Below are 21,561 nucleotides of genomic sequence, written 5' to 3'. Positions count from 1 at the left end.
TCACAATCCTGAAGATTTCCTTCCCTTCAAGCCACTGCTCTGAGATCAGAAGCAGCACCACCTGTGCTCTTAAAAGTCTCCCAAATACTACAAAGCCGCCAAAGCTGCCAGCAGTGTTCTGTACAGCACTCATTTCAGTCGGGCTGTTGGCACAGGTACACTGAAGAACATAATCAGAGTATGTGCAGGGTCCTGACCAGCCATAAACACTTAGAATGAATCAATAGCATTATCTCTTCCGAGCAATCAGACACTGGCAGGATTGCTGTGAGTGGGGAATGGCTCTTCAGGAAGTTGTATTATCTAATAGCCTGCTAAGTAGAAGCTGTGAAGTGATGGATTCTAATTTAGTGGCTCTCAGTGACTTTCTTTGCAGCCTTGAGCGAGTTGTGTCATCTCTTTTTTCAATTTCTCAGGCAATAAAATGGGAATGATAATACAGCCCCCATTCATTATCTCCCTGACTTAATCTCTCAGCGTGGTGTGAGAATGTGATGTTAATAGTGCATGCAAGTGGTAAATATTAGCATCATTATTTATTATTTAGGGTGTAGACCCACCCTAAATACATTCAGGAATGCATAGCTTATCTACTGGAGCACAAATTCAGAGGTAATGAGTAACCACCAGATACAGGACACACATGGCTGGTGACATGGTGTCACGAGCTGTTCAACACAAAGGAAATCTGCAGTTGTACAGAGCATTCTGGAGCTGTGAAAGATTCTCCAGACATAAGCAATTTTTTCCAGAAACAAACAGAATGTGTTGTAACGCATATTTGTATGTTTAAGGACTAATTGGTTTACTCCACCTAGTAAAAGACACTTGAATGTCTGTCTTGGAGCCATTGGTGCATGATGGTGTCAATCACAGGGTGAGCTGTGAGGATGGTGCTGTGAGCTGTACTGGTCTGGCCTGTACAGAGAGCAACAGTACAGGTGTAAGAGAAGGTTAAAATCATCAGAGTGGTGGAGGGGAGTGGGAATTCTGCTGCTTCTTAGCAGAGGAGAACAGGAATTCCGCTGCCTCTTATCCAGCACCGCTCAGACCACAGCCACAGGGCACGGGGAGTGCATCTCACCTCTGCATGAGGGGACACCAGGGCAGAGTAAAGCCAGAGCATTGCTCAGGAATGTGAAATAAGGACAGGTGTGTTCCATAAAGCACTTCAAATATTCGCTTTTCCTTCTTCTTTCTTGTAGTTCAGTACAATAACCCAGCACAAAGCACATTCTTTTCTTTGATGTAGAAATAAGGGGCTACTTAGAAGTTTTTATAATTATTTGTGTCACAACATTGTGGCTCTGCTATGTAAATCTGATAAATGAGCATATCTTTAAATAACACAGAAAATTGTTCAAGAAAACCTGGGCACATTTTGTCCAGATGCTGCAAACACCAGGTCTGGCTTGTTAGATCTGGTAAGCCATAAGGAAGGACACTCTTAATTAGCCAGGAGTTACTAATCCTGTATTACAAGTTTTACCCAGTTTAAAGAAACCATTAGGTAATCCATCCAGTGCTTTTGGGATCTCTTTGTGCAAGAAGGGTGGAGAGTTGAGGTGCGGGGGGCAAAGGGGGATCAGGAACTGGTCGGAACATGCCAGTAGCAGAACATTGTATCACAGAAGTGGACTTTGTTCAGTTTAATCTGCATTTCCTTTGAGATTTCCCCCTTCCTTTGTGAGCCCTGTTTCAAAGTAAGGCAGGTAACAGGAGCCCTTTTGTGAGAGTCCATGGTGAGTGGGGATGACGGGCCATGATGACAATGTCTCTCATGAATGCAAGACTGCCCTGGACACACAGACGGTGACTTTGGAATGCAAATCCCTGACACACTTATTATATTCTATTTGGTCTCTCTTCCTTCTGCCTTACACTCTTCCTTATCTGAATATCCTAATGATATTTCTTTTTTCCTTGCCAAGATTTTATCTTTGCGTAGCTCTATTGCTGTCAGGGTCTGCTGCTGACTCTGGCATTGGGCTGAGATGAGAATGGGAGGAAGCCTGGGTTTGGCTAAAGCCGACAGCTTGCCCTGACATTAGCAAGCACTGTAACACCAGTCTGGCCTGACTGCAGAGCCCTTCGACCGAGACACTGAACATTAATTTGAGACCAAATAACTGAGATGGTTTTTTGAATTACCTGGGTCATCAAGAAAGAATGAGTGTCTGGAAAAGTGCTTACAGGCTCTGAGGGAAAGTGTGTAAAGACAGTGCAAGAAAATTTCCCTCAAACTGAAGAATAAAGAAACGTTTCTGGGGGACTTTTTTTAGTAAAGTGACTTCACAACACTCCTACTCATAATGCTGTTTTAAATGATGACATTGATAAGTTGTATATATTGAATAGTTTTGCTCATGTAATGTCACCTGTAACTTGTGTGCCTCTTTCCTCTTCTGTGGCCTTCCAGTATTGTCCTTCCTGAAACAACAAGGCTTTGGCTGTCCTGACCCATGTCAGTGACACTGCCACAGTGGACTGGGCATATGTAAGGGAAAGCAAAATCAGATATTCCAAGGACCAGAACAAATAATGGATAAAAATTTATTGGCTGCAGTGAGGTATATGGTGACAGGCATAAGACCAGGAAAAAAGTTGAGAGATTATTCCCCTTAAATTATAGCTAATTTGCAGAGCGGTAACTGAATCCCAGATGGATATTCCTGCCCTGGGGAGATGTTCACAATACATCTGTCACTAGCTGAGCGAGTCACTTTAATTGGACAGCTTTTCTTCAGCATTTTGGTGACTAAAAGCTCTTTAAACTACCAATGTCAGCTATACCCAGCTCTGTGTGGCACTTTGCAGTGTTAGGCTGCAGATCATTTTAGAAGCATGTTCACTGCAGGATCCCTGTTTGACACACAGGGAGCCAGCCCACAGCACCCTGTTCCCAGAGGGGCCATGGGAGCTGCTGCCGGGAAAGCCAGTGGCTGGCAGAGGTTTCCTTCAGGCTTGCGGGGGGATCTCGTTGATGGTGGAGGACACCACCTCCCCATTCACGCTGTCGTGGACAATCGCTTTGAGCTTTCGGTTGCTCAGCCCAGAGTGTTCTGAAAGAAAGGGAAGTTTAGTTAGTCAAGGGGAAATGCTGAGACAAGGTGATGCAGGGAAAGCTTCATTTACAGTCATTTGCCTGCTGCCTCCTCAACTCAGTTATCTCTACATGTTTTCCTTTAAGTCAATATCTGTTATTGCTCTGTGTGAAATGTGCTGCCAGAAAGTCACCCTGCGTCTGGTCCAGGTCAGGGCAAATGAATAACACAGCAACAGCCCAGCCAATGCAAATCCAGCAGATTATCCTGGATGTCTGCAGGTCATGCTCATGCCAGAATATGAGTTTCCAGACATGCAGATTTTTGGTTTGCTCTCAATCCCTAACACTGTTTTAGTCACCCAGCAGAGTCTCCTTGCCTCCTCATATCCCAGGAAAGCTTTAGTCTGGAGCCTGAGCTGTGGCCATGTGTGTTACTGACAGGGGCTGGGGCTGAGGCAGCCCATGGGCAGGCACAGCCCAGTGGGCTCTGCAGTGAGCCCTTCACAGCAGTCAGGAACCACTGAAATGCTTCTCAAAGGCTTGCATGAGCCTGCCATGCACACCCTCCACAGTTCACTCAGGTGAGGTTAAAATTGCCGTGAGTAAAATCTGATTGGAAATGACAATAATTAAGAGTCACTACAGAGAACAAAGTAAGGAACTTTTACCTTTAGTTTCAGATTTTCTTGCTGTCCTGTGAAGATAATGAAATAGAGAGAAAATAATGTTACACTAATTTCAAGAAGTTATTCATCCCCTTCTCACTGATTCTAAGGAGACCTCATCCCATTGAGATAAAGTTTAAAAAAAAACGAGGAAAAAGAATGATGCTTTTATACCATGTGAGCTTTCCCTTTGGTAGATCCTCTCACTGGAAACCATCCCTGGGCACATTCACTACTGCTCCCAGGGACAGGTGCATTGTTTCTTCTGTATTTGGAATTGCTTAGGTTGCTCCCAATTTGGTTTCTGACAAATACCCTCACACCTGGGGTCACTCTGTCTTGCCTGCCTGAGAGTTTCAGTTCTAAAGGCTGCTGATGTTCCTTTTCTGACTTCATACAAATCAGATGAGAGGATAAAGATGAGGCCAGCATTCTCCTGTGCTGAGATGACCATGCTGTGGGAGTGGAGAATTTTTTTTTTTTAATAAAAAGTTATATTAATTTAGGTAATCCAAATTACATGGATACCAGTGTCTCTGTACTCTGAGTGGCTTTGGCTTTTTATTATGATCTGTCACATTAAAATACCAACCCTTGATGTAGTATGGGACTCACAAGCTTTGATTAAGCATAAACAAATAAACAAATAAATAATCCAAATATGAGGACTCTCATCTGTTCCAGTCGGGGCAGCTCTGCCTTACCCGTCAGCATTCCCTTCCAGCAGCAGGCGGTACGTGGAAATTTCCTTTTCCAGGCGGGTTTTGATCCCAAGAAGAACCTTGTATTGGTTATTTTGCTGCTTCATGTCATGACGAACCTGGCTCAGCTCTTCCTCACACCTGGAGATGATCTGCTGCATGTTTTGAAGCACAGCAGCGTAGTAATTCCGAGTGTCAGCCAAGGTGTCTTCCAGCATGTGTTTCTGACAGGGCAGATAATACCAAGACCATGATTATTATTTATGTGGTAGATATAACACAGAAATACCAGCAAATTTGGTCTCTAGCTAGAAGATTGCAAAATTAAGGCTGTGGTAATTTAAACACTTTTGCATTTGCATAACTATTCCTGTGAAGGCAGCAGAACCACAAAGCTGTGCCATGTGTGCATGAGAGGCAAAACTGAGTCATTTATCCCTGCTATATCCGTTCTGCTCAAAGCTCTGCTCCTGAAACTGCTGTCTGTCCTGTCAGTTCTGCATGAACTGTCCAGAATTGCTCCAAAGTCTCCAGGTCACTGGAATGTGAGCTTTAACCTGTGTAAGAGCTGTGTAATGTTTGTGAAAGTTCCCTACCAATATTTTTCACAGTTCATGTATTTCATGCATGATAACAGGGCTTGTAAATATGAACTTTGCATTCTTTGCGTTACTGTCTGTCTTCTGGACACATTTTCTTTCTAGACTTGGAGTCAGCTATCCCTTTTCTTCTCCTCATATTTTGTTGTAAGGAGAGACATAAATTTTTCACTTCCTGGTGATGGTTGCTGAAGCTATTTTGCATATTTTGGCAAAGTCGAGCATGATCTGAATTCCACTTTCCCTCATACTTTAACAACTGCAATAAAGTTATGCAAGGCTGTGGATTTAAATGGAGAATTGGTCCATGACGACTTCTGAGAATATATGGAGTGAGTGAGCAGCCCAAGATGTCTGCAGCAGATACCTTACTAATCTGTGCCTGCAGCTTGATGTCCAGGGACTGCAAAGTCCGCCTTAGCTCCTTGATCTCGTTCTCGTTGTGCTGGATCTGCTCGGGATTAGGGGTTGCTGCCAGGGACATTGCTGCACTCTGTGGAGCAGAAGGAAGAGAAAAGCTCACAGACTCTGGTCAGGCAGGTACAGCCACAGCGGGCTTGGAAATGAGCAAGGAATAGCTGTTACCTGTTCTTTGTACCAGTTGTCCAGGCTTAGACGATTCTTTTCAATTATGGCCTCATAATCTTCTCTTATTTCTGCCAGAATCTTGCCTAAGTCCTGAGGAGGGGCTGCGTTTACTTTTACATTGACTTTGAAGTCTTGTGAGGAGCGATTGGCTTCCATATCCTGTTCATGTGTTAGCAGAGGGAATAATTAAACTCACTTACGGAAGTGGAAAGTTTTCATAGAGCCACAGAATCCCAGAGTGGTTTGGGGGGGAATTGTTATAAATACATTAAGTTAACAGTATTTGAAAAATTTATATATTGACAATACTCTGATGTGACTTAAACCAGTGACATATTTGCTTCTGTGGCAGAACTCAATAAAAAACATGCAAGAAGATCTTTTCATGGAATGTTTCTAGAAGACATTGACTTAATGAAGAAGAACTGACATTTTTTATTTATTTATCTATAAGAAACCCAAAACTTTTGATGAAAATCTAACAGTAATTTCATCTTTCTTACCCTTTATGTTAATATTTATGGAACTATAACTAAGTTTACAGGAGAGTAATGTAAAAGTTCTATGTAATTGTTAAAGGAATAATTGGATTAAAGCATATAATTACTGTGTAAACAACATAATTACAGGACCAGTTGGGCAGGTAGGGTAACATTCCTTTCGGTGTAGCACAACCTTCTGTGCCTGGTACCATTTTCAAAGCACCCAGGCAAAGGAGCCTTTCGGGGTATGACATCATGGTATGCGGATCAGCTGGACACAGAGATGGCTCTGTTGGTCCCTTGCTTCCAAGAACTATCCTGGGCTGTAAGGGGGTCGGCCAAAGGCAGCTACACCTACACTGTGAAATAAAACCCCTGTGTTTTATTCTCCACTTTAATAACCCACAGACACTGAGCAGGACGTTTGGTCCTGTGTTAGGTAATAACTGCAAACACCAGATCAAGCGAAACCAGCAAGTTTCAAGCAGTGGAATTATAAATGTGGGAATAACAGAGAGCCCTGAGTATAGCTCTGGAGAATTCAGAGTAGTGTGGCTTTTGAGAATTATTATCTAATTACTGTGCTTAGGATTTTGCAAGAATGAGTAATTTTGCTTGACTTCACCAACCATTCTTTTTAATTTTGATTCTTCAGGAATTTGAGGTCTGTTTTTCTCAGTTCAGCCTGTTCTGGGTGACCCTGCTTGAGTTTAGGGGGGCTGGACAAGGGGACCTAAAGAGGTCCCTTCCAACCCTCAACCCCTCCATGCTTCTGTGAGTGTGGGAAATGATAGATGCAGAACTGAGGAAAAACTCTGTGATGAGTAAAACCCAGCAGCACTCTGTGTATTTTTATCTAAGCCTTTCTGAGAGCATTTCTGTCCAATATGTCAGTTATTAATAGCTGTGCATGACAGATGGGTGGGAGAGACTCCAGCAATCTGTTCTCTCTGAAACCCCAGTGTAATTGGTAAAGCAGATACAGACTTTTTGCCTCACCTGACTCTCATTGGCTGCTTCAGAAACAGGATTAGGTCCTGAATCATCAATCCCACTTACAGATTGTGGGTCTTACTCAGTTAATTACATAGTAGTAAAAATTTGTGTGATAGGATTTTACCAAGTGGAACTTTTTCTACCTCCTCATGGTCTTTCCTCCTAAGGATGTGCTCTTCTCTTAAGCCTTCAATTTCCATTTCCAGATCTGTGGTAATAATGGTCATGCCATCGAGCTCCTTCCGCAGGTTCTCCACATCCAGCTGCACTCCCTGCCTGCGACACTTCTCGGCTTCGTATCTTTATGAGGAAAAAGACACAACGTGCGTGTTGAGAACTGCCTGATTCAGGCTCTTGTATAAAGAGAAGTAGACTTGCTTAGTCTGTGTAGGGAGCTAGAGAGAACAACCAACCAAAGAAACCAATTATGTTTCTAACATATGTTATTTAAATATTTTAGAATAGTCTTAACAATGAGTTTCTTTTTTTTTGTATTTCACTTTCCTTTCTCCCTCATAACTCCTCCTATATGGTAGGAAAAAAAATTTCTTTTGTTCACTTCCCTTTTTGCATTTTAACATTCGCCAGATTGGGAAAGCTTTGAGAATACAATTCTCTGAAAAGAGTACCAGCAATCAGTGCTTGCTGTAGTTTTTCCAAAATGGTGACTTTTGAGTCCTTCAGAAAAACAAGAAAAATGTGATGGAAGCCAGTTACTAACATTCCTCTCTAACCTCTTGCAGTGTCTGTAGTGAGCCAAAGGCAGGGAGATGCTGCCGTGTCTTCCCTTGGGCATGGGAAGCACTTTTGCTCCTCAGCATCTCTCCGTTTACTCCATATTTTATGGGCTCTATTGGTGCTTCGCCATTCACCTGTAAACTCAGACTGAGTCCCATCCCTCAACGTAGTTCCACTGGTTCCTTTTGTGACACTACTGACTGATAATGAAAGGCTGGCACTGCTCAGGGTGTCCAAGTTTGTCACAATATTACCAAAAGCTGAGATATTTTTTTATAATCTTCCGGATTCCTAAGAAGTCTTAACAGAAGTGTCAAATCCTTTCCTTCAGAAAGAACTGCCTGAATGTTTTCTGTCCAAGAATTTTGTCTTTTTAGTTGGTCTGAGAACTGTCTTTCTATGTACTGAAAATCAGACTGTACTGGGAACCAGGGAGGCAACCAGCCCAGTTACTGTGCACAGCATACAGGACTCCAAAGCAGAAGCTACTGAAGGACAGGTGTTCCCTGCGGAGCTGGACAGAAGAGGTGATTAAGTCCAGGAAATAGATTTGGGCTGGACTAGGAAGTGCAGTGCTTAGAGGGGATAATTTGTAATCCCAGATGACAGTTTTAAGTGCCATTTGTCACAAGTATCAAGTGTCTGCTGTCAAACCTGCTCGTCAGGACCTGCACTAAGTATCATAAACAGCGTGACTCAAGGTTCTTCAGCAATCATTTGTGGGTTTTACATCCTTTTGGGTTTTTTCCCCTGTTCTACATTGTTTTTATTCATCCAGCATCAACAGAAAACCTCAGTAAAATCACTTCCCTATTGGATTAGCAAGAAAAAGCAATGTTTAGTTTAATCCTCTTTCAAACTTAATGAGGAAACCAAAGAAGTGCTTACTTGAGCCTGAAGTCTTCAGTTGCCATGTTAGCGTTATCGATTTGTAAAAGGATACTGGCATTGGTGATCTTGCTATCCTCAATCTGGAAAACAGAGAATCCAGCTGGAGAGTCAGTGTTGCCATGGGGTAACAGTAAATAACCTGTGCTGGTTTAGCCTCTTTGCTGCTCATAGGAAGCATCTAAATAGTAGAATTTCCATGCTAAGGGGACCACAGGAATAAAAGCAGTTCAGTTTCCTGATTAACTTAAGTGTTTTGCAATTTTTGTCCATAATCTTTCTTTACTCTTTTTCTTACTTTTTTTGAGGGTATGAACCAGGAGGCATCATCTTTTTCCTGGCCAAGTAGAGGATATGAATTACATTACACAAACTTCATGGTCTATTACAGAGTAACAGTCACTGCCTTCCTCTGGTTTTGAGACTGGATTCTGATCCTGTTCAGCACTGCTGACAAAGCTGCCTTGGGCATCTTTAGGGCAAATTTCAGTAAGAACCATTAAGCCATGTCTGAGTACAATGAAAATGCTGGAATTAATGTTATGCTAAGAAGTAGCCTGTGCATGAACACCTCGCTGAGCTGGTGTTGTGATGCACAGCAGTGATGGTGGCAGCGACTCACTGGCAGGACCCTAAACCCACCACAGGCTTAAGCCTGGAGTTGCACTCACAATACCACTGGCATCTGGTTGTTGTGGTCCATTCAGTTATGCACCTATAGCTGCTCTGAATCAACCAGCAGCATGGAGTGATTGATTCAGGTGTCTGATTTTGCTTTGGGATTTTAAAATTGCCCTAAAAGGTGCAGGATGAAGCACAACCTCATTCCTTTGGTGTACTCAGCATGCACTGGGAAGTCTCATGTGTCCGACAACATGGAACAGCTTTTAGCTATAGATCTGAGTCCAGCATTCCGTGCAAAATCTTTGAAAGAATTCCAACAGGAACTCATACATAATTGTCAGGAAATCATAAATGCAGGGCATCATGTCCTTTTCTAACAGAGAGGAAAGAGGAGTGTGGTTGCCATCCCACCAGCTACCTTCCCTCAGCATCCACAGAGCAAACCAAGGGGCACTGTGGCCGCACAGAAGTCATTTACAGAGCTCTCAACACCTTGGAGTAAACTTCCCACACATCAGTGAATCACAAAGAAACAAGGAAATGACAAAATTCTCCTGAAGTGTCAAAGGTTCACCTCTGTAGTAAAGAAGAAAGTGCTGTGGAATGTTTAACTAATCTGCTAACAGACTGTGCATTCCTGAGCAATTAGCAGCACACCTCGGATACTGCCCTGGGACAAGATCAAGGCCAGCTCAAGAACTCTAACAATACCCTGAATGTGTGACTGCCTGGAATTTGGCGTCAGAGAAGAGGCAATTCTTGAATCCAGCCTCGTAGAACATACAAGGCAATGAGAAAACAACACGAGTTCTTCAGCTTTGTGCCATGTACAGAATTGCTGTGTGACTCTGTGTGATCTGAGCACTGGTCAGTGCTTTGCCCACTGCCGTGTGGCCCCAGTTGCTCTGCAGCCAGCAGGAGAGCTCACATGTGGCAATTATCTCTTAATAGTCACATGGAATTCCTTAATGCATCCATCATGAACATGACTACATCTCTAGTACCAGTCTGCAAACTGTCAGACAGCTTCATTAAGAACTCACACATTATTGTATAGGAAATACACTCCAATTCCTTCTCAAAACAGGGATTTTCCAAGAAGGCTTCCTGCAATGGCTTCACCTTTCATGTCTCATGTCCTTCCTCCCATCTCCTGGAATGCTCTGTAGATAACTTTGCTTATTTGGTGGAACAAGGTGTTTGAATGAGACAGTCACCTGAAGAACAGGTGCTATTTCATTATGAATCTGAATTAGAATGGAATCAAGCTGAAGCAAGGCTTTTCCCAAAATTTGTTGCTCCATCTGGCATGTTCATCCTGAATTCAAGTATCCAGGAGAGTGTGGTTAAAAATGTAGGACCCAAATGATTATATGTCTCCAAGTTCAGACAGGCAGCATATCATAGACATTCTGGATTATTTGATATAGGACCCTAAATTTAGTCTAAATTTTATTTTAGGTGCTAAATTAGTTTCACCTTTTAAATTAACATTTAATTAATTTAATTATGGTTAATAATTAGATGCTATATTTTCACTCATTTTACTGGCAGACATGCTGCTAATTGCAGTACTTTATAGAGAAAGTAAAAATTCTGGGTTCAATCACTGGATTGTCACCTGTAAATTATCCTTTCCTGGCCTTTCCTTCCACATCCAGGACAGCCACCAGCCTCCAGGTGTCTGTGGCCAGGGACAGCTGTTTAAGGGGTGAGTGTTAAAAATAAGCAGTTTGGGTACAACCTATTCAAAAGTGAGGGCTTTACCCCAATCAGCATCATGGTTTTATGCTTATTGTCTTCCTAATCCTTTCTGGTTCATTAATCCTTTCTGATTCATTAATTCTAAATCAACCTGAACACCGATATGGTCTTGATGGACAAATTTTTATTTCTCTGTTAAAAATGAAAGAGCCCAAGTGCCAGGTCTGGGGACAGTGACCTTTCTTTATCCTTAAAACAGAAATGGGTGATGACAGTTCTGGCTCTCTGTACACAGGCTGTGGTCGGAGCACCTCATCTACTGCCTGGAGGCAACACTTTTAACTGTGAGCATGGAGTTTGATTAAGTCCCTGGCCCCAGTCAGCAAAGATGTGAATTAACACCATTTCCAAGGCTTTTTGAAAAGAATTTCTCAGGATCTTGAGAATGCCAGGTAATTGTATTATAAAAAGTGGAGGGCAAACGACAGCATTGCTTTTGGAAGAGCTTTGGGTTTTGCCCCATATGGGTATGTAAAGTTAATTGCACTGATTAGTCACACAGATGGTAATAGTGCTAAGGATGTTCATTATGAATACAGATTAATATTATGCTTAAATTTGAAGACACGTGAGTTTGGGAGATTGAAAGAGTTACTGTTGAACATTAATATTAACTACTGGCAGGAACCAGAAATTCTCCTTTTAATTATAGTGAAAACATCCACAAGGAATTTGTCACTGCTATTTTCTTAATTACAATGAAGTATTTTTCCATCTGATTACATAAGCTCATTGGTCCCCAAACTCCTGTAGTTTCATTGTCTGCTACCACAGGAATCAAAGAGCTGGAATGCCCCAGTCTGTCTGGAGACAGCGGCAGGAGAGGGGCAGGCTCTGCACTCCTCCTGCTTTGTAATTTGCTCGATACCTGTGCAGTCAAAAAGACCAAGTTCTGCCAGACGCAGTTACTCAAACCCCAGTTTCAGTACAGAAAGGAACACTTGGCAGCACACGGATCCCTTTATTCTGCCAGTCTCTGCAGAATCCCCCTTGCCCCCTTCCAGCCTTTCTCGTGCCTAGTCTCCTCCTTGTGAGCACAAAGAATGCTTATGCCCAGGTCCTGGAACGACCTTCCTGAGGATTTCTAACATTTCAAAGGTTTTATTTAACTTCTTTAAAGGAAAGCCATTAGCATAAAGGAGAACCCAGATTTCTCAGAAGAGCACAGAATGACACAGTCCCAGCTCTGACTTACCTGTCTTTGCATGTCAGTGACGTTTTGCTCGTACTGGTTGAAGTCATGCCTCTTTCCATGAGACTTTGTCCTGTGCCACTCTAGGATGCAGCTCTCCAGCTGAGCGTTGGCTGCTTCTAAGGCACGGACCTTGTCCAGGTAGGCAGCCAAGCGCTCATTCAGGTTCTGCATAGTCTGTTTCTCATTCCCACCCAGGAAGATGCTTTCCCCATAGTGCTCGCCGAAGCCTCCCCAGGGTGCCCCTCCTGCAGCCAGCCAGAAGGGTCTGGTGGAGGAGAAGGAGGGATGTGTGCTGCTGGCACCACCATCTGCACTTGATGCTCTGTAAGAAGTTCCTTGCTGGGCCAAACCACACCCTGAACTACCCCTGAGGGACACAGAAAAAAACTGGAAAGGGCCTTGGCTGGTGCTCATGCTTAGCTCTGTGTGAATCGAACCCCAGGTTTGGCTGCCTAGCACTGAGCAGCCTCTTTGCTTTCCCTGAGCAGCTTTATGCCTTTTCCTGTGGGAGTTTCCCTTCGATGAATGACTACAGCAACAAGATTGTGTCATCACGAAACGTGCTTCCTCTTGGTCAATTCTGAAGCATTTATGAGCCTGCACGCTGTTGTTGTTTGGAATCAGCCACATACCAGGTTGCTTTCCTTTCGCTTGTTTGGGTATTTTTTTCTTTTTCTTTTCATATGATAATAGTGAGGTGTGGCCAAAATCCGTAGGTGTGGAACAGGATCAGCTCTGCCTCAGACTTCTCTCTAACCCTGTAGTTAGTATGTTACGTTTTCCTGCACATGAAGGGAATAAACGGGGAGCCGGGGCAGGAATGGGGTTCTGCAGATACTTTCTGTCGTAATTCTCAGGCTGTTGAATTACAGCAGCCTGTGGATCCTCAGACCTATGGATTCTCAAATGCAGTGTGTCCTATCAGCTGTCAAACAGCTTAGCGACCAAACGGCTTCAGCCTGTGGGAGACATGAGGCTTTCATGAAGTCATCCAGCTTCTAAACTAAAAAAACTTCAGTCCAGAGTCAGTAATGCCCAGCTGTTCCCTTCAGCTGCCCATTTCCAGGGGAAATACATGAGAATTAGATACTTTTCGCATGATTTTCTCATTATTTGAGGTGCAGTCCTGTTTCAGTGGTCTTGTTTCAACAGGCAGCAATGCAGGGATTTCTTGCTATTCCCAGCATTAATACTATTAAGATATTTATCTTAGCTATAGAAAATATTTACACTTTGAATTTGTAACAGCACTCAAAAGATTCAAGTGATTATTTAAAGCTACCAGCTCTAAAAATTGACCTGGCAATCATGCGGGAATAGTCTTTCTGTCAAACTTTATCCATCAAACAGGGAAAGGTCGAGTGTGGCTGTTGCAGATTGTCCTATTCCTCATGCTGGTAAGGGGCACAGGAGTGTTCCTGTGGCAACGGTTGGGTTTAGTGGGTTTGCCTTGTCTTGTTCTAGTCCATGACTGAGGGATGAGATAGAGGAGGAAGATTTGGGAAGAGGCAGGAAGCTGAGTGGGCACAGGCTCTCCCAGAAATGCTGCAGCTGGTTTCCTTACCTAGGTGAAGGCTAAACCCTTCCCCAGGGTCTGCCTTGGCCTTGCTGCTCATCTTGACTGGTGAGGTCAGGGAGACTGCATGGAGCAAAGTTACACTGTCCTGGGAGAAATATGAAGGGATGTATTTTTCCCTGTTTGTTTCATTTGGAATGCTGCAGCAATAAGGAATTGTTGCACTCCAGTTTCCCTGGTACCTCCCAGCCTCATTCCTGACGGAGCAGGATTCGGGCTCCTCCTTGTGGCTCAGGCTCGGCTCTGCTCAGCACCTGCTCCTTTCCTTTTCCCCAGCTCCCTTTACAATGAGCACATGCTCCTCTTCCTACCTCAGACACTTCCTTCTGTAGAAATCCTGTCATTTGTAACTATGTGGGAGGGTTTTCCAGTGAGTGCAAGGTTTGGCTCTCCCCACGTATTCTGGTTACAGCCACTATCCATAGCTGCACTCTGCGGTCAGCCCTGCTGCGGGACACAGAGGTGAGCTTGAAGCACCAGACAAAAACTGAGGGCCTAACTTGAAAAAACCCCCACCAGATTGTAACAGATGATATCCTGCAGATCTCACCAGAGATCTATTTCAGACTGAATTTTCAGTTTAGCAAGCTGGTGTCTATGAACTATCACACTGAAATGGAATTACACATGTATGTACAGAATAGAATGTGAAATAAAATTAATCCTTTGTTTCACCTGAAATTACTCCATGACATTCCCACCCTGGCTGGCAGTGAAGCTGTCAGTGTGAGAGACCACAGAGTCTCTGTCCTGAGAATATCATGGAATTACCACATCATGAAAACCAGAACTGTATTTTCTCTTGCAAGTAATCCAAAGTACATCTGGGACATGGGAAGTGCTTTCCCTGGAGCTCAGCCTTTCCAAACTGGAAAAGATGCCACACAGTTTTGATCCACACATGTTGAGGATCCATGAAAAAGACCAAACAACTTACTTCAAAATCTGACAAGACTCTTTGTCAGGCTGCAATGCTGAATTTGGGTTTAGTCACCTCTTTAATTCAGAGTAGAGAATGGAAGTGACACTCGGAGAAAGGAAATAAACTGTTGTCAGCAGATGGCACCCTTGGATGGGGACTGCTCTGCTCCCTGGGAGATGGGTGCTGCTCTGCAGTCCCGGCTTGTTTCATCTGGGAATCATGCTTGTTTTACTGAATTGGAACATGGGAAGCAAACTGAGCTGAATTTCTAGGCTGCAGTTTAAATACAGGCAGAATATTTTGACAACTACATTGTACAGGTCAATGTCCTGCAACAATCACTGATTGATTCAACTCCTCCATCCAGAATACAAATGGATGGATAGCTGCCTGTGGCTGTAGGAATTCCCTCTCTTGCTGGATCCCTAAGTTTTGGATCAGGAAAAAAATATCATTCGTACCTTCGGTTTTCCTCTCTGGTGGATTGTGATGTTGCCTTGCTGCAGTTTGCCAGAACCTCTTCTGAACTCCTTCCAGTGGGAATGCCAGCAGGATGTGCATTTCTTACCAGCAGCACCAATGATTCTGCAGCCTCACTCATGGCCAAACTGGTCAGCAATGCCCACAATGTACATTTCTTTTTCTTAAATATCAGAAGATAGGAGACACAAAAGTAGTGTCTCTAAGGAGGTTGGAAGGAAAATAAAATACATAATTCTAGAAATTATAAAATTTTTGCAGATACTGTAATGTGGATTGAATGCCCAGTGATGGGGCTAAGGATGCCTTTTCCAAACACATTATCTGAGCAAAGTACAGCATTTAGGTAACTGCTTGGTGTGCTTCTGGGATTCACCAGGCTCTTAAAAGTTTATCAGCATCTTGTCAATTCCAATGGTGGGGATCTGTAGCTGGGAGAAGGTGGTGTGGCCACCAGCAGCCACATCACTGATATGGGCTGGGGATGTTCTTCCTGATGGATGAAAACCAAAACAGTCACAGCAAACTCTGAGTAATTTGTTTCACCTGGACTGTGCCTGCTGCTTCCTCAGGAGCTGAGGGAATTTGCCTTGGTGCTGCTGGCAGTGCAGGAACACAAATATACACATGGAAAAATACCAGTTTTTCAGAGGTGCATTTTATTTGTGCAGGAATTGCAACCCCATTGTGCCCTTGGAATTGAGAACAAAGATCTTAAGGATTTTTTATGTTATCTTCTCTGTTTTTAACTGATACCAGCTTCAGGTGGCTGGCAGAATCTAATGGTACTTTATCTGTCCATTCATCACCATCTTTATTACTATTTTTATAGTTATGGTTGTTATTGCTGTTGGCATTCCCAGAGTATCCCTTGGTTGGGTTCCAGCAGCCCATGCTGGGAGGGCCTATGGACTGTGTGGCAGTGCCACAATGGCTCCAAAAACCACCATTAGACTGGATTTATTTGCAGAAGCAGAACAGAAACTTTATTGTTAGGACACAATAGAGCACCAGCAGAAAACAGGTTTGGCATCTCCGACCCAGTGAGCCAATGCTCACGTACAAAGGCAGAGCAAATCTAAGGAAAGACATTCTTGTATACATTCTTGTGATTTGGGGAAGTGAAAGGCTCTTTCTCTCAGCATTAGCCAGTGTGGAGGCTGCACTGGGCCCATGTGGGGATTTGGTATTTCTGTATTAGAATCTCCTGTCACGGGTAGAACCAGATTTTCCATCCTCTTCCATGCCAGAGCGAACTCTTCCACCGCTCCCAAATGCTGTTGTACGGGGAATAAAAAATTAAATAGGGAACAAAAAATGAAAAGGCCCCACCAAGAGCCTGAGGAACTGAACAATGAGGTTGTGTTTGCTCATTTCCTCACAAGATCTTTCACATATCAAAGGCAGAACTGCCTTTACATCTTATCCACTTTCCCTCCTGGTCCTCATCCAGAAAAACTTAAGAGTGCACATCACATATAGATCTGGAAGTATCTTGTATGTTATGTGAATCAGCAGAGGAACTTAGGAATCTTGGGGAGATTTGGGTATTTTAGAATCCCATGAGCAGTTCATGCAATCGTTTTGGATATCTATTGGTTTCAAAAATGCACATAAAATGAAGTATTATGTTTTTGTTTCTACATGATACAGAACATAGCCATTGTGGGGAGAATGGAATCTGTGGTAGTAAGAAGAAATCCAAGGCTAAAAGGTTTATTTAATCCTATTTTGCCTGTTTGTTTCAGCCCCTCATTAAATAAAAATGTTTCTTACCATCCTTGGGGTTCAGTCCTGACAACCTGTAGAAAAGAAATATTTGATTAATGACCATTCCTGACCCTGTGCCCTGAAACCATTGAACCATTTAGGAATTTGTGTGGACAGCCAGGGTTTCATGTACCTGCTCTCAATAGGTGGTTCTGAGGTGTGTTGTTACTAGAGGTGGCGTTAAGGTGCTTTCAGCTTTGAAATCCACCTCTATATACTTGAGGGGGAATGGGAACAGTGGTCAGACCAGTTCTTTGTCCTGAAGTGTCTCCTTATACTGCTCCTCTCCTCAGAATGCCTCTTCTAGAAACTATATAAGGAGCTGATTTCTCCTCAGAAATCAAAAGTAATTCCATGTACAGATCAGATATGAGAAATGGGCACAAAAATGTAGATTTTACTGAAGTAAGCTGGGGTCTGTACCAAGCTCTTTTCTAGCTGGGGGTACTGGTGTGTGAGGATGGGTATTTTCACCTCTGTGCACAAATAGAGAAAACCAGGAACTAAAGAAATACTGGGAGCAAGTTTTTATAGGTTGTCTCAGGCTGAAGGCTCTAATTCCAATGCAACCAGAGGATTAAGTGACACGTATATATGGGGCCTGGTGCCTTTTGTAATTGATCCTGGTCAAAATGCTGGCATTTATGTTTTCAAATCCTCCACACCATTGATGTGCAGATTTAGCTTGAGTTATGGCAGCGCCGGAGAGTTTGCCAGGCCCCTGCTTTGCCAGTGCTCCAAAGGCTGTGTGTGCAGGGAGTGTGACTCAGCACTCTGGAGTCAGCCTGGCAGCCCCAGCTGCCGCTCCACAGAGTGTGTTGTTACCCTTATCTGCTCATCGGGACTTGGACAGAGTGACATACTGTGAGTCCTGGCCCTCCAGCAGCTGGCGGTACGTGGCGATCTCCTGCTCCAGGCGACTCTTGATGTCCATGAGCATTTTGTACTCCTGGTTCTGGCGCTCCATGTCACAGCGGAGCTCGCTCAGCTGCTCCTCCACACTGGTGATGAGGGCCTGGATCTGAGCCAGCTGTGCGCAGTATCGGCCTTCCGTGTCCCGCAGGTTGGCCTCCAGCCCAGCTTTCTAAAGAGGAATAATGTCAGAACAGGTTAGAATGAAGTTTGTCCCACAGAGGGGGAGTCGAGGAGAGGCAAGACAGCAAGGGAGGAAGGGTAGAGTGTGAGGCAGTGCCTTGTGATGTGCTCGGGGTAGCTCCGTACCATGCTGAGCTGCGACTGGAGCTCGATCTCCAGACCCTGCATGGTGCGGCGCAGTTCCGTGATCTCTGACTTGCTGGTCTGTATCTGCTGGGTGTGGGTGGCAACTTCACGGTTCAGTTCATCAGTCTGAAAGGAAATACAAGTGTAAAATCACATACAAATGGATAAAAACCCAATTATTTTGAGAAAGGGAGGTAGGGACCTGCCGGGGCGGTAATGCTGAAGCAGTGCATTGCTGTGCTGTTCATTGGTGTGACTGTACCTGAGTGAAGAACCAGGCCTCAGCATCCTTACGGTTCTTCTCAGCCAGAGCTTCATACTGTTCCCTCATCTCAGCAAGAACTCTGGTCAGGTCGATGCCAGGAACTGCATCCATTTCCACGTTGACTGTTCCACTCAGCTGGTTGGAGTACTCTTTCATTTCCTGCAGGGGCAGAAGGCAGAGGACACGGAAAGATCAGGCACTCTCCTCTCGCACTGTTCCTGCCCCCAGCGATCCCTGCTGTGGTATGCAGTACCTATGCTATCAAGTATCACAGATGGAACACACATAAAACATTTATCACATTTTCTCCCTCATTGCACCAGCTTCCCTACTGTCTGTGTACTCACACATGACACACCTATTTACATGTGACTTACACGTATGTTTCGTTTACAAGAGATACATTTCAAAGGGAAGCGATCTCCTCTCTGCACTGTCAGGACTCTCACCTCTTCGTGGTTCTTCTTCATATAAGCCAGCTCCTCTTTCAGTGTCTCAATCTGCATCTCCAAGTCAGCTCTGGACAGGGTCAGCTCATCCAGGACCCGGCGCAGGCCATTGATGTCGGACTCCACACTCTGGCGCAGGAACAGCTCGTTCTCATACCTGCAGTTCCAAAAAGAAACAAGCACTGGAACATGTCTGAGTTTGTATTCAGCAGAGCTATAAAATGATCACATATAGGAGGAACAGTGGGCTGTAGATGAAAACGTACAGATTTAGAAGTGTAAAAGCAGTAAAGGTGTTTTTTTCCACTATCCAGTTATGACATAAGGAAGCACAGACAGTGCCGTGTGATTTTGTTGCTGAGGAGGACATGACATTTCACCTAATAATGATGATCACCGTCAACAGAAACACTGTCACACAGGACAGGCGTTTTGCAGTGTCCTCTCAGATTTGGTGTGTAGGAAAGCACAGATGGGCCATGGCTGCCTGGGACACAAGAGGGAAAATAGAAACCTGCAGGTACATTGCTGCAGGGAAAGCAGCTGCACAGGGACCTTTATCATCTGAGGTATTGCTGAGCTGGGAGCTGGAAAAGCCCCATCTTACTCTAAATTTCAGACTCCAGCAGAGAACTGCTGCAGCCCCACAGCAATCTCTTCCTGCCACTCCGTTCCTTCTAAGTGAAAATCCCACCTATTCCTGCCTTCTTTCTCCTGTGATTCAGGCTACTAAAAATATTTGAGTATCACAAAAAAATGAAGACATGGGCTATAACTGATTATGCAAACAGCTCAGTGATCTGAATACCATGTTCTGCCAGGTTTATATTCTGAATTGGTCCTTCATTAATTGATTCTGCTTGCCAGGGTTTTTTGCATCCAAAGTTACTAAAGAAAAACCTGTCTTGAGAGAGTGAAGACAAGCAGAGTGAAGACAAATATGCTCCAGGTGAACTTACTTCAGTCTGAAGTCATCGGCAGCCAGCCTGGCATTGTCAATCTCCAAAATGACCCGGGAATTGTCAATGGTAGCAGCAAGAATCTGACAATTAAGAAACAGAGAAAGGTTCCTGTGAATAACAGTGAAATATCTGATCCACATCCCATGAGGAAACCAGAGGGCTGTGATACTCTGTGCAACATGGATTAGAACCATAATAGGGAAATATGTTTGTACAACATCTGATCTTATCTGTAGCCAGAAGAATTATCTTTCCAGCCTTTGAGGCATACCTGTCACATTCTTTACTATTTGATTACTGAATAAATGTATTGATAACTCTAAACACATTTTGCTAACTTTTACTGCAATAATTTTGATTTCAACAAACATCACATGGTCAGGATAAGATATTTGGTGTTTAAATTGAGAAGAGGCTACTCTTTTCTGTTAGAATGCTCAGGACCTCTATGTATTTGGGATGAGGAATTCACTATTTCTTTTGTAATTATTCAATCTTATTTTAAAGACATGGAACATGCAGTTCCATAATTCTCTTGCCTTCTTATAACTCCTCTACAGATAAATGTCATACCTTGTCTCGGAGATCTTCAATTATCTTGTAATAATTGCTGTAGTCGCGGGCGGGGCTGGTGGGAGCTTGTTTCTGGTACCAGTCTCGGATTTTCACTTCTAAATCTGAATTGGCCTCTTCCAGGGCTCGTACCTTGTCCAGGTACGAAGCCAGCCGGTCGTTCAGGTTCTGCATGGTTATCTTCTCATTGCCAGAGAGAAGGCCATCGCCGCCACCAAAGCCACCACCAAGGTCAAAGCCTCCACCGAAGCCTGCGCTACCTCCAAAGCCTGCGCCACCTCCAAAGCCAGAGCCCCCTCCAAAGCCGCAGGCTGCCCCCCCTCCAAAGCCTCCTCCATAGCCCCCCCCAAAGCCGTAGCCTCCTCCTGCAGAGGAGACGTACCTGGCCGAGGAGATGGAGACGCCCCTGCCGCCGGAGCCGCCGTGGATGCTCGGGGCCCGGTAGGTGCCTCCGGCGCGCACAGAGGACAGGCGAGAGCAGCTGCCCCCGGCACCCCCAAAGCCACCCCCGCAGGTGGAGGAAGAGCTCATGAAGGACGTGGCCATGGCTGTGGCACAAGAAGGAGCAAAGGTCAGTTATGCAGCCTGACCAGAGAAGAGAGCCTGTGCCTTCACTGCCTTGGTGCCTCTTTTATACCCTCATCATTGGGTGTTGGGAGACAAACCCCACTGCAGCCCTCCCTCCAAAATTCCTCCTCCCTAGAGGTGAGGCCAACTATGATGACATTCCTGACAAGCAGCGCTGGCAGCACATCGCAGGGGCTTGGGCTTGGGGTTTCTTTTTTAATTAAACAAAAGGCATGAATCAGATGATGTTTTTTCTTCAGGCTATAGTTCTGAAACTTGGAGTTTACTTCTCTGACATTTAAGAATGGAAAAACAAAGTGAGTTCAGCCCCACCCACCTGCCTATTTACAATGCTCACCATGGCTACATTCAGAAAATCAACTTTTTCTAAAAATGAGGTTTAAGCAAAATTCTCCTTTTGTTGAAAAATATACTCATCTCTTCCTCTCACCGTTATTCCTTCTTTTCTATCTGTATTTTTTCCCTGTAA

The 21,561-nt window shown here is 44.1% G+C and overlaps 2 protein-coding genes across 3 annotated transcripts; both read right to left on the bottom strand.

Annotated features, from left to right (window-relative positions):
- Positions 1-2,539: 2,539 nt before the first annotated feature.
- Positions 2,540-12,780, bottom strand: LOC121664544 (keratin, type I cytoskeletal 23-like). The gene is made up of 8 exons (XM_042027908.1): positions 12,287-12,780; positions 8,704-8,786; positions 7,221-7,377; positions 5,597-5,758; positions 5,379-5,504; positions 4,416-4,636; positions 3,715-3,740; positions 2,540-3,062 (listed from the first exon to the last, which is right to left on the bottom strand). Exons 1-8 carry the CDS (start codon positions 12,698-12,700, stop codon positions 2,959-2,961), a joined length of 1,293 nt encoding a protein of 430 aa, XP_041883842.1. The 5' UTR covers positions 12,701-12,780; the 3' UTR covers positions 2,540-2,958.
- LOC121664547 (keratin, type I cytoskeletal 15-like) lies at positions 8,707-21,118 on the bottom strand. Of its 2 annotated transcripts, XM_042027910.1 has the most exons (8): positions 20,505-21,118; positions 19,929-20,011; positions 18,970-19,126; positions 18,518-18,679; positions 18,256-18,381; positions 17,898-18,118; positions 17,041-17,066; positions 16,224-16,541 (listed from the first exon to the last, which is right to left on the bottom strand). In XM_042027910.1, the coding sequence occupies exons 1-8, from the start codon at positions 21,048-21,050 to the stop codon at positions 16,462-16,464; spliced, it is 1,401 nt and encodes a 466-aa protein (XP_041883844.1). In that variant the 5' UTR covers positions 21,051-21,118; the 3' UTR covers positions 16,224-16,461. The 2 variants fall into 2 exon arrangements, with proteins under 2 accessions (XP_041883845.1, XP_041883844.1); XM_042027911.1 differs by lacking the exons at positions 16,224-16,541; positions 17,041-17,066 and adding an exon at positions 8,707-10,886.
- Between the last annotated feature and the right edge of the window lie 443 nt (positions 21,119-21,561).

Source organism: Corvus kubaryi, unplaced genomic scaffold (assembly GCF_017639235.1).
Source record: "Corvus kubaryi isolate FWS band 111438036 unplaced genomic scaffold, C.kubaryi_AGA036_p1.0 37301, whole genome shotgun sequence".
NCBI classification, from domain to species: Eukaryota; Metazoa; Chordata; class Aves; order Passeriformes; family Corvidae; genus Corvus; species Corvus kubaryi.
This window is presented reverse-complemented; position numbering and strand designations above follow the sequence as displayed.

Excerpts from the sequence above, each read along its gene's own strand:
- LOC121664544 (XM_042027908.1), bottom strand. The coding sequence starts at position 12,700 with ATGAGCACCAGCCAAGGCCCTTTCCAGTTTTTTTCTGTGTCCCTCAGG. Across the intron at positions 3,741-4,415 it reads CTGGAAGGGAATGCTGACGG|GACAGCAAGAAAATCTGAAA; the intron begins GTAAGGCAGAGC and ends TTATCTTCACAG. Across the intron at positions 3,063-3,714 it reads AAGAAAATCTGAAACTAAAG|AACACTCTGGGCTGAGCAAC; the intron begins GTAAAAGTTCCT and ends CCTTTCTTTCAG.
- LOC121664547 (XM_042027910.1), bottom strand. The coding sequence starts at position 21,050 with ATGGCCACGTCCTTCATGAGCTCTTCCTCCACCTGCGGGGGTGGCTTT. Across the intron at positions 18,382-18,517 it reads AGGCCTGGTTCTTCACTCAG|ACTGATGAACTGAACCGTGA; the intron begins GTACAGTCACAC and ends ATTTCCTTTCAG. Across the intron at positions 16,542-17,040 it reads AGGACTGAACCCCAAGGATG|CATTTGGGAGCGGTGGAAGA; the intron begins GTAAGAAACATT and ends CCCGTACAACAG.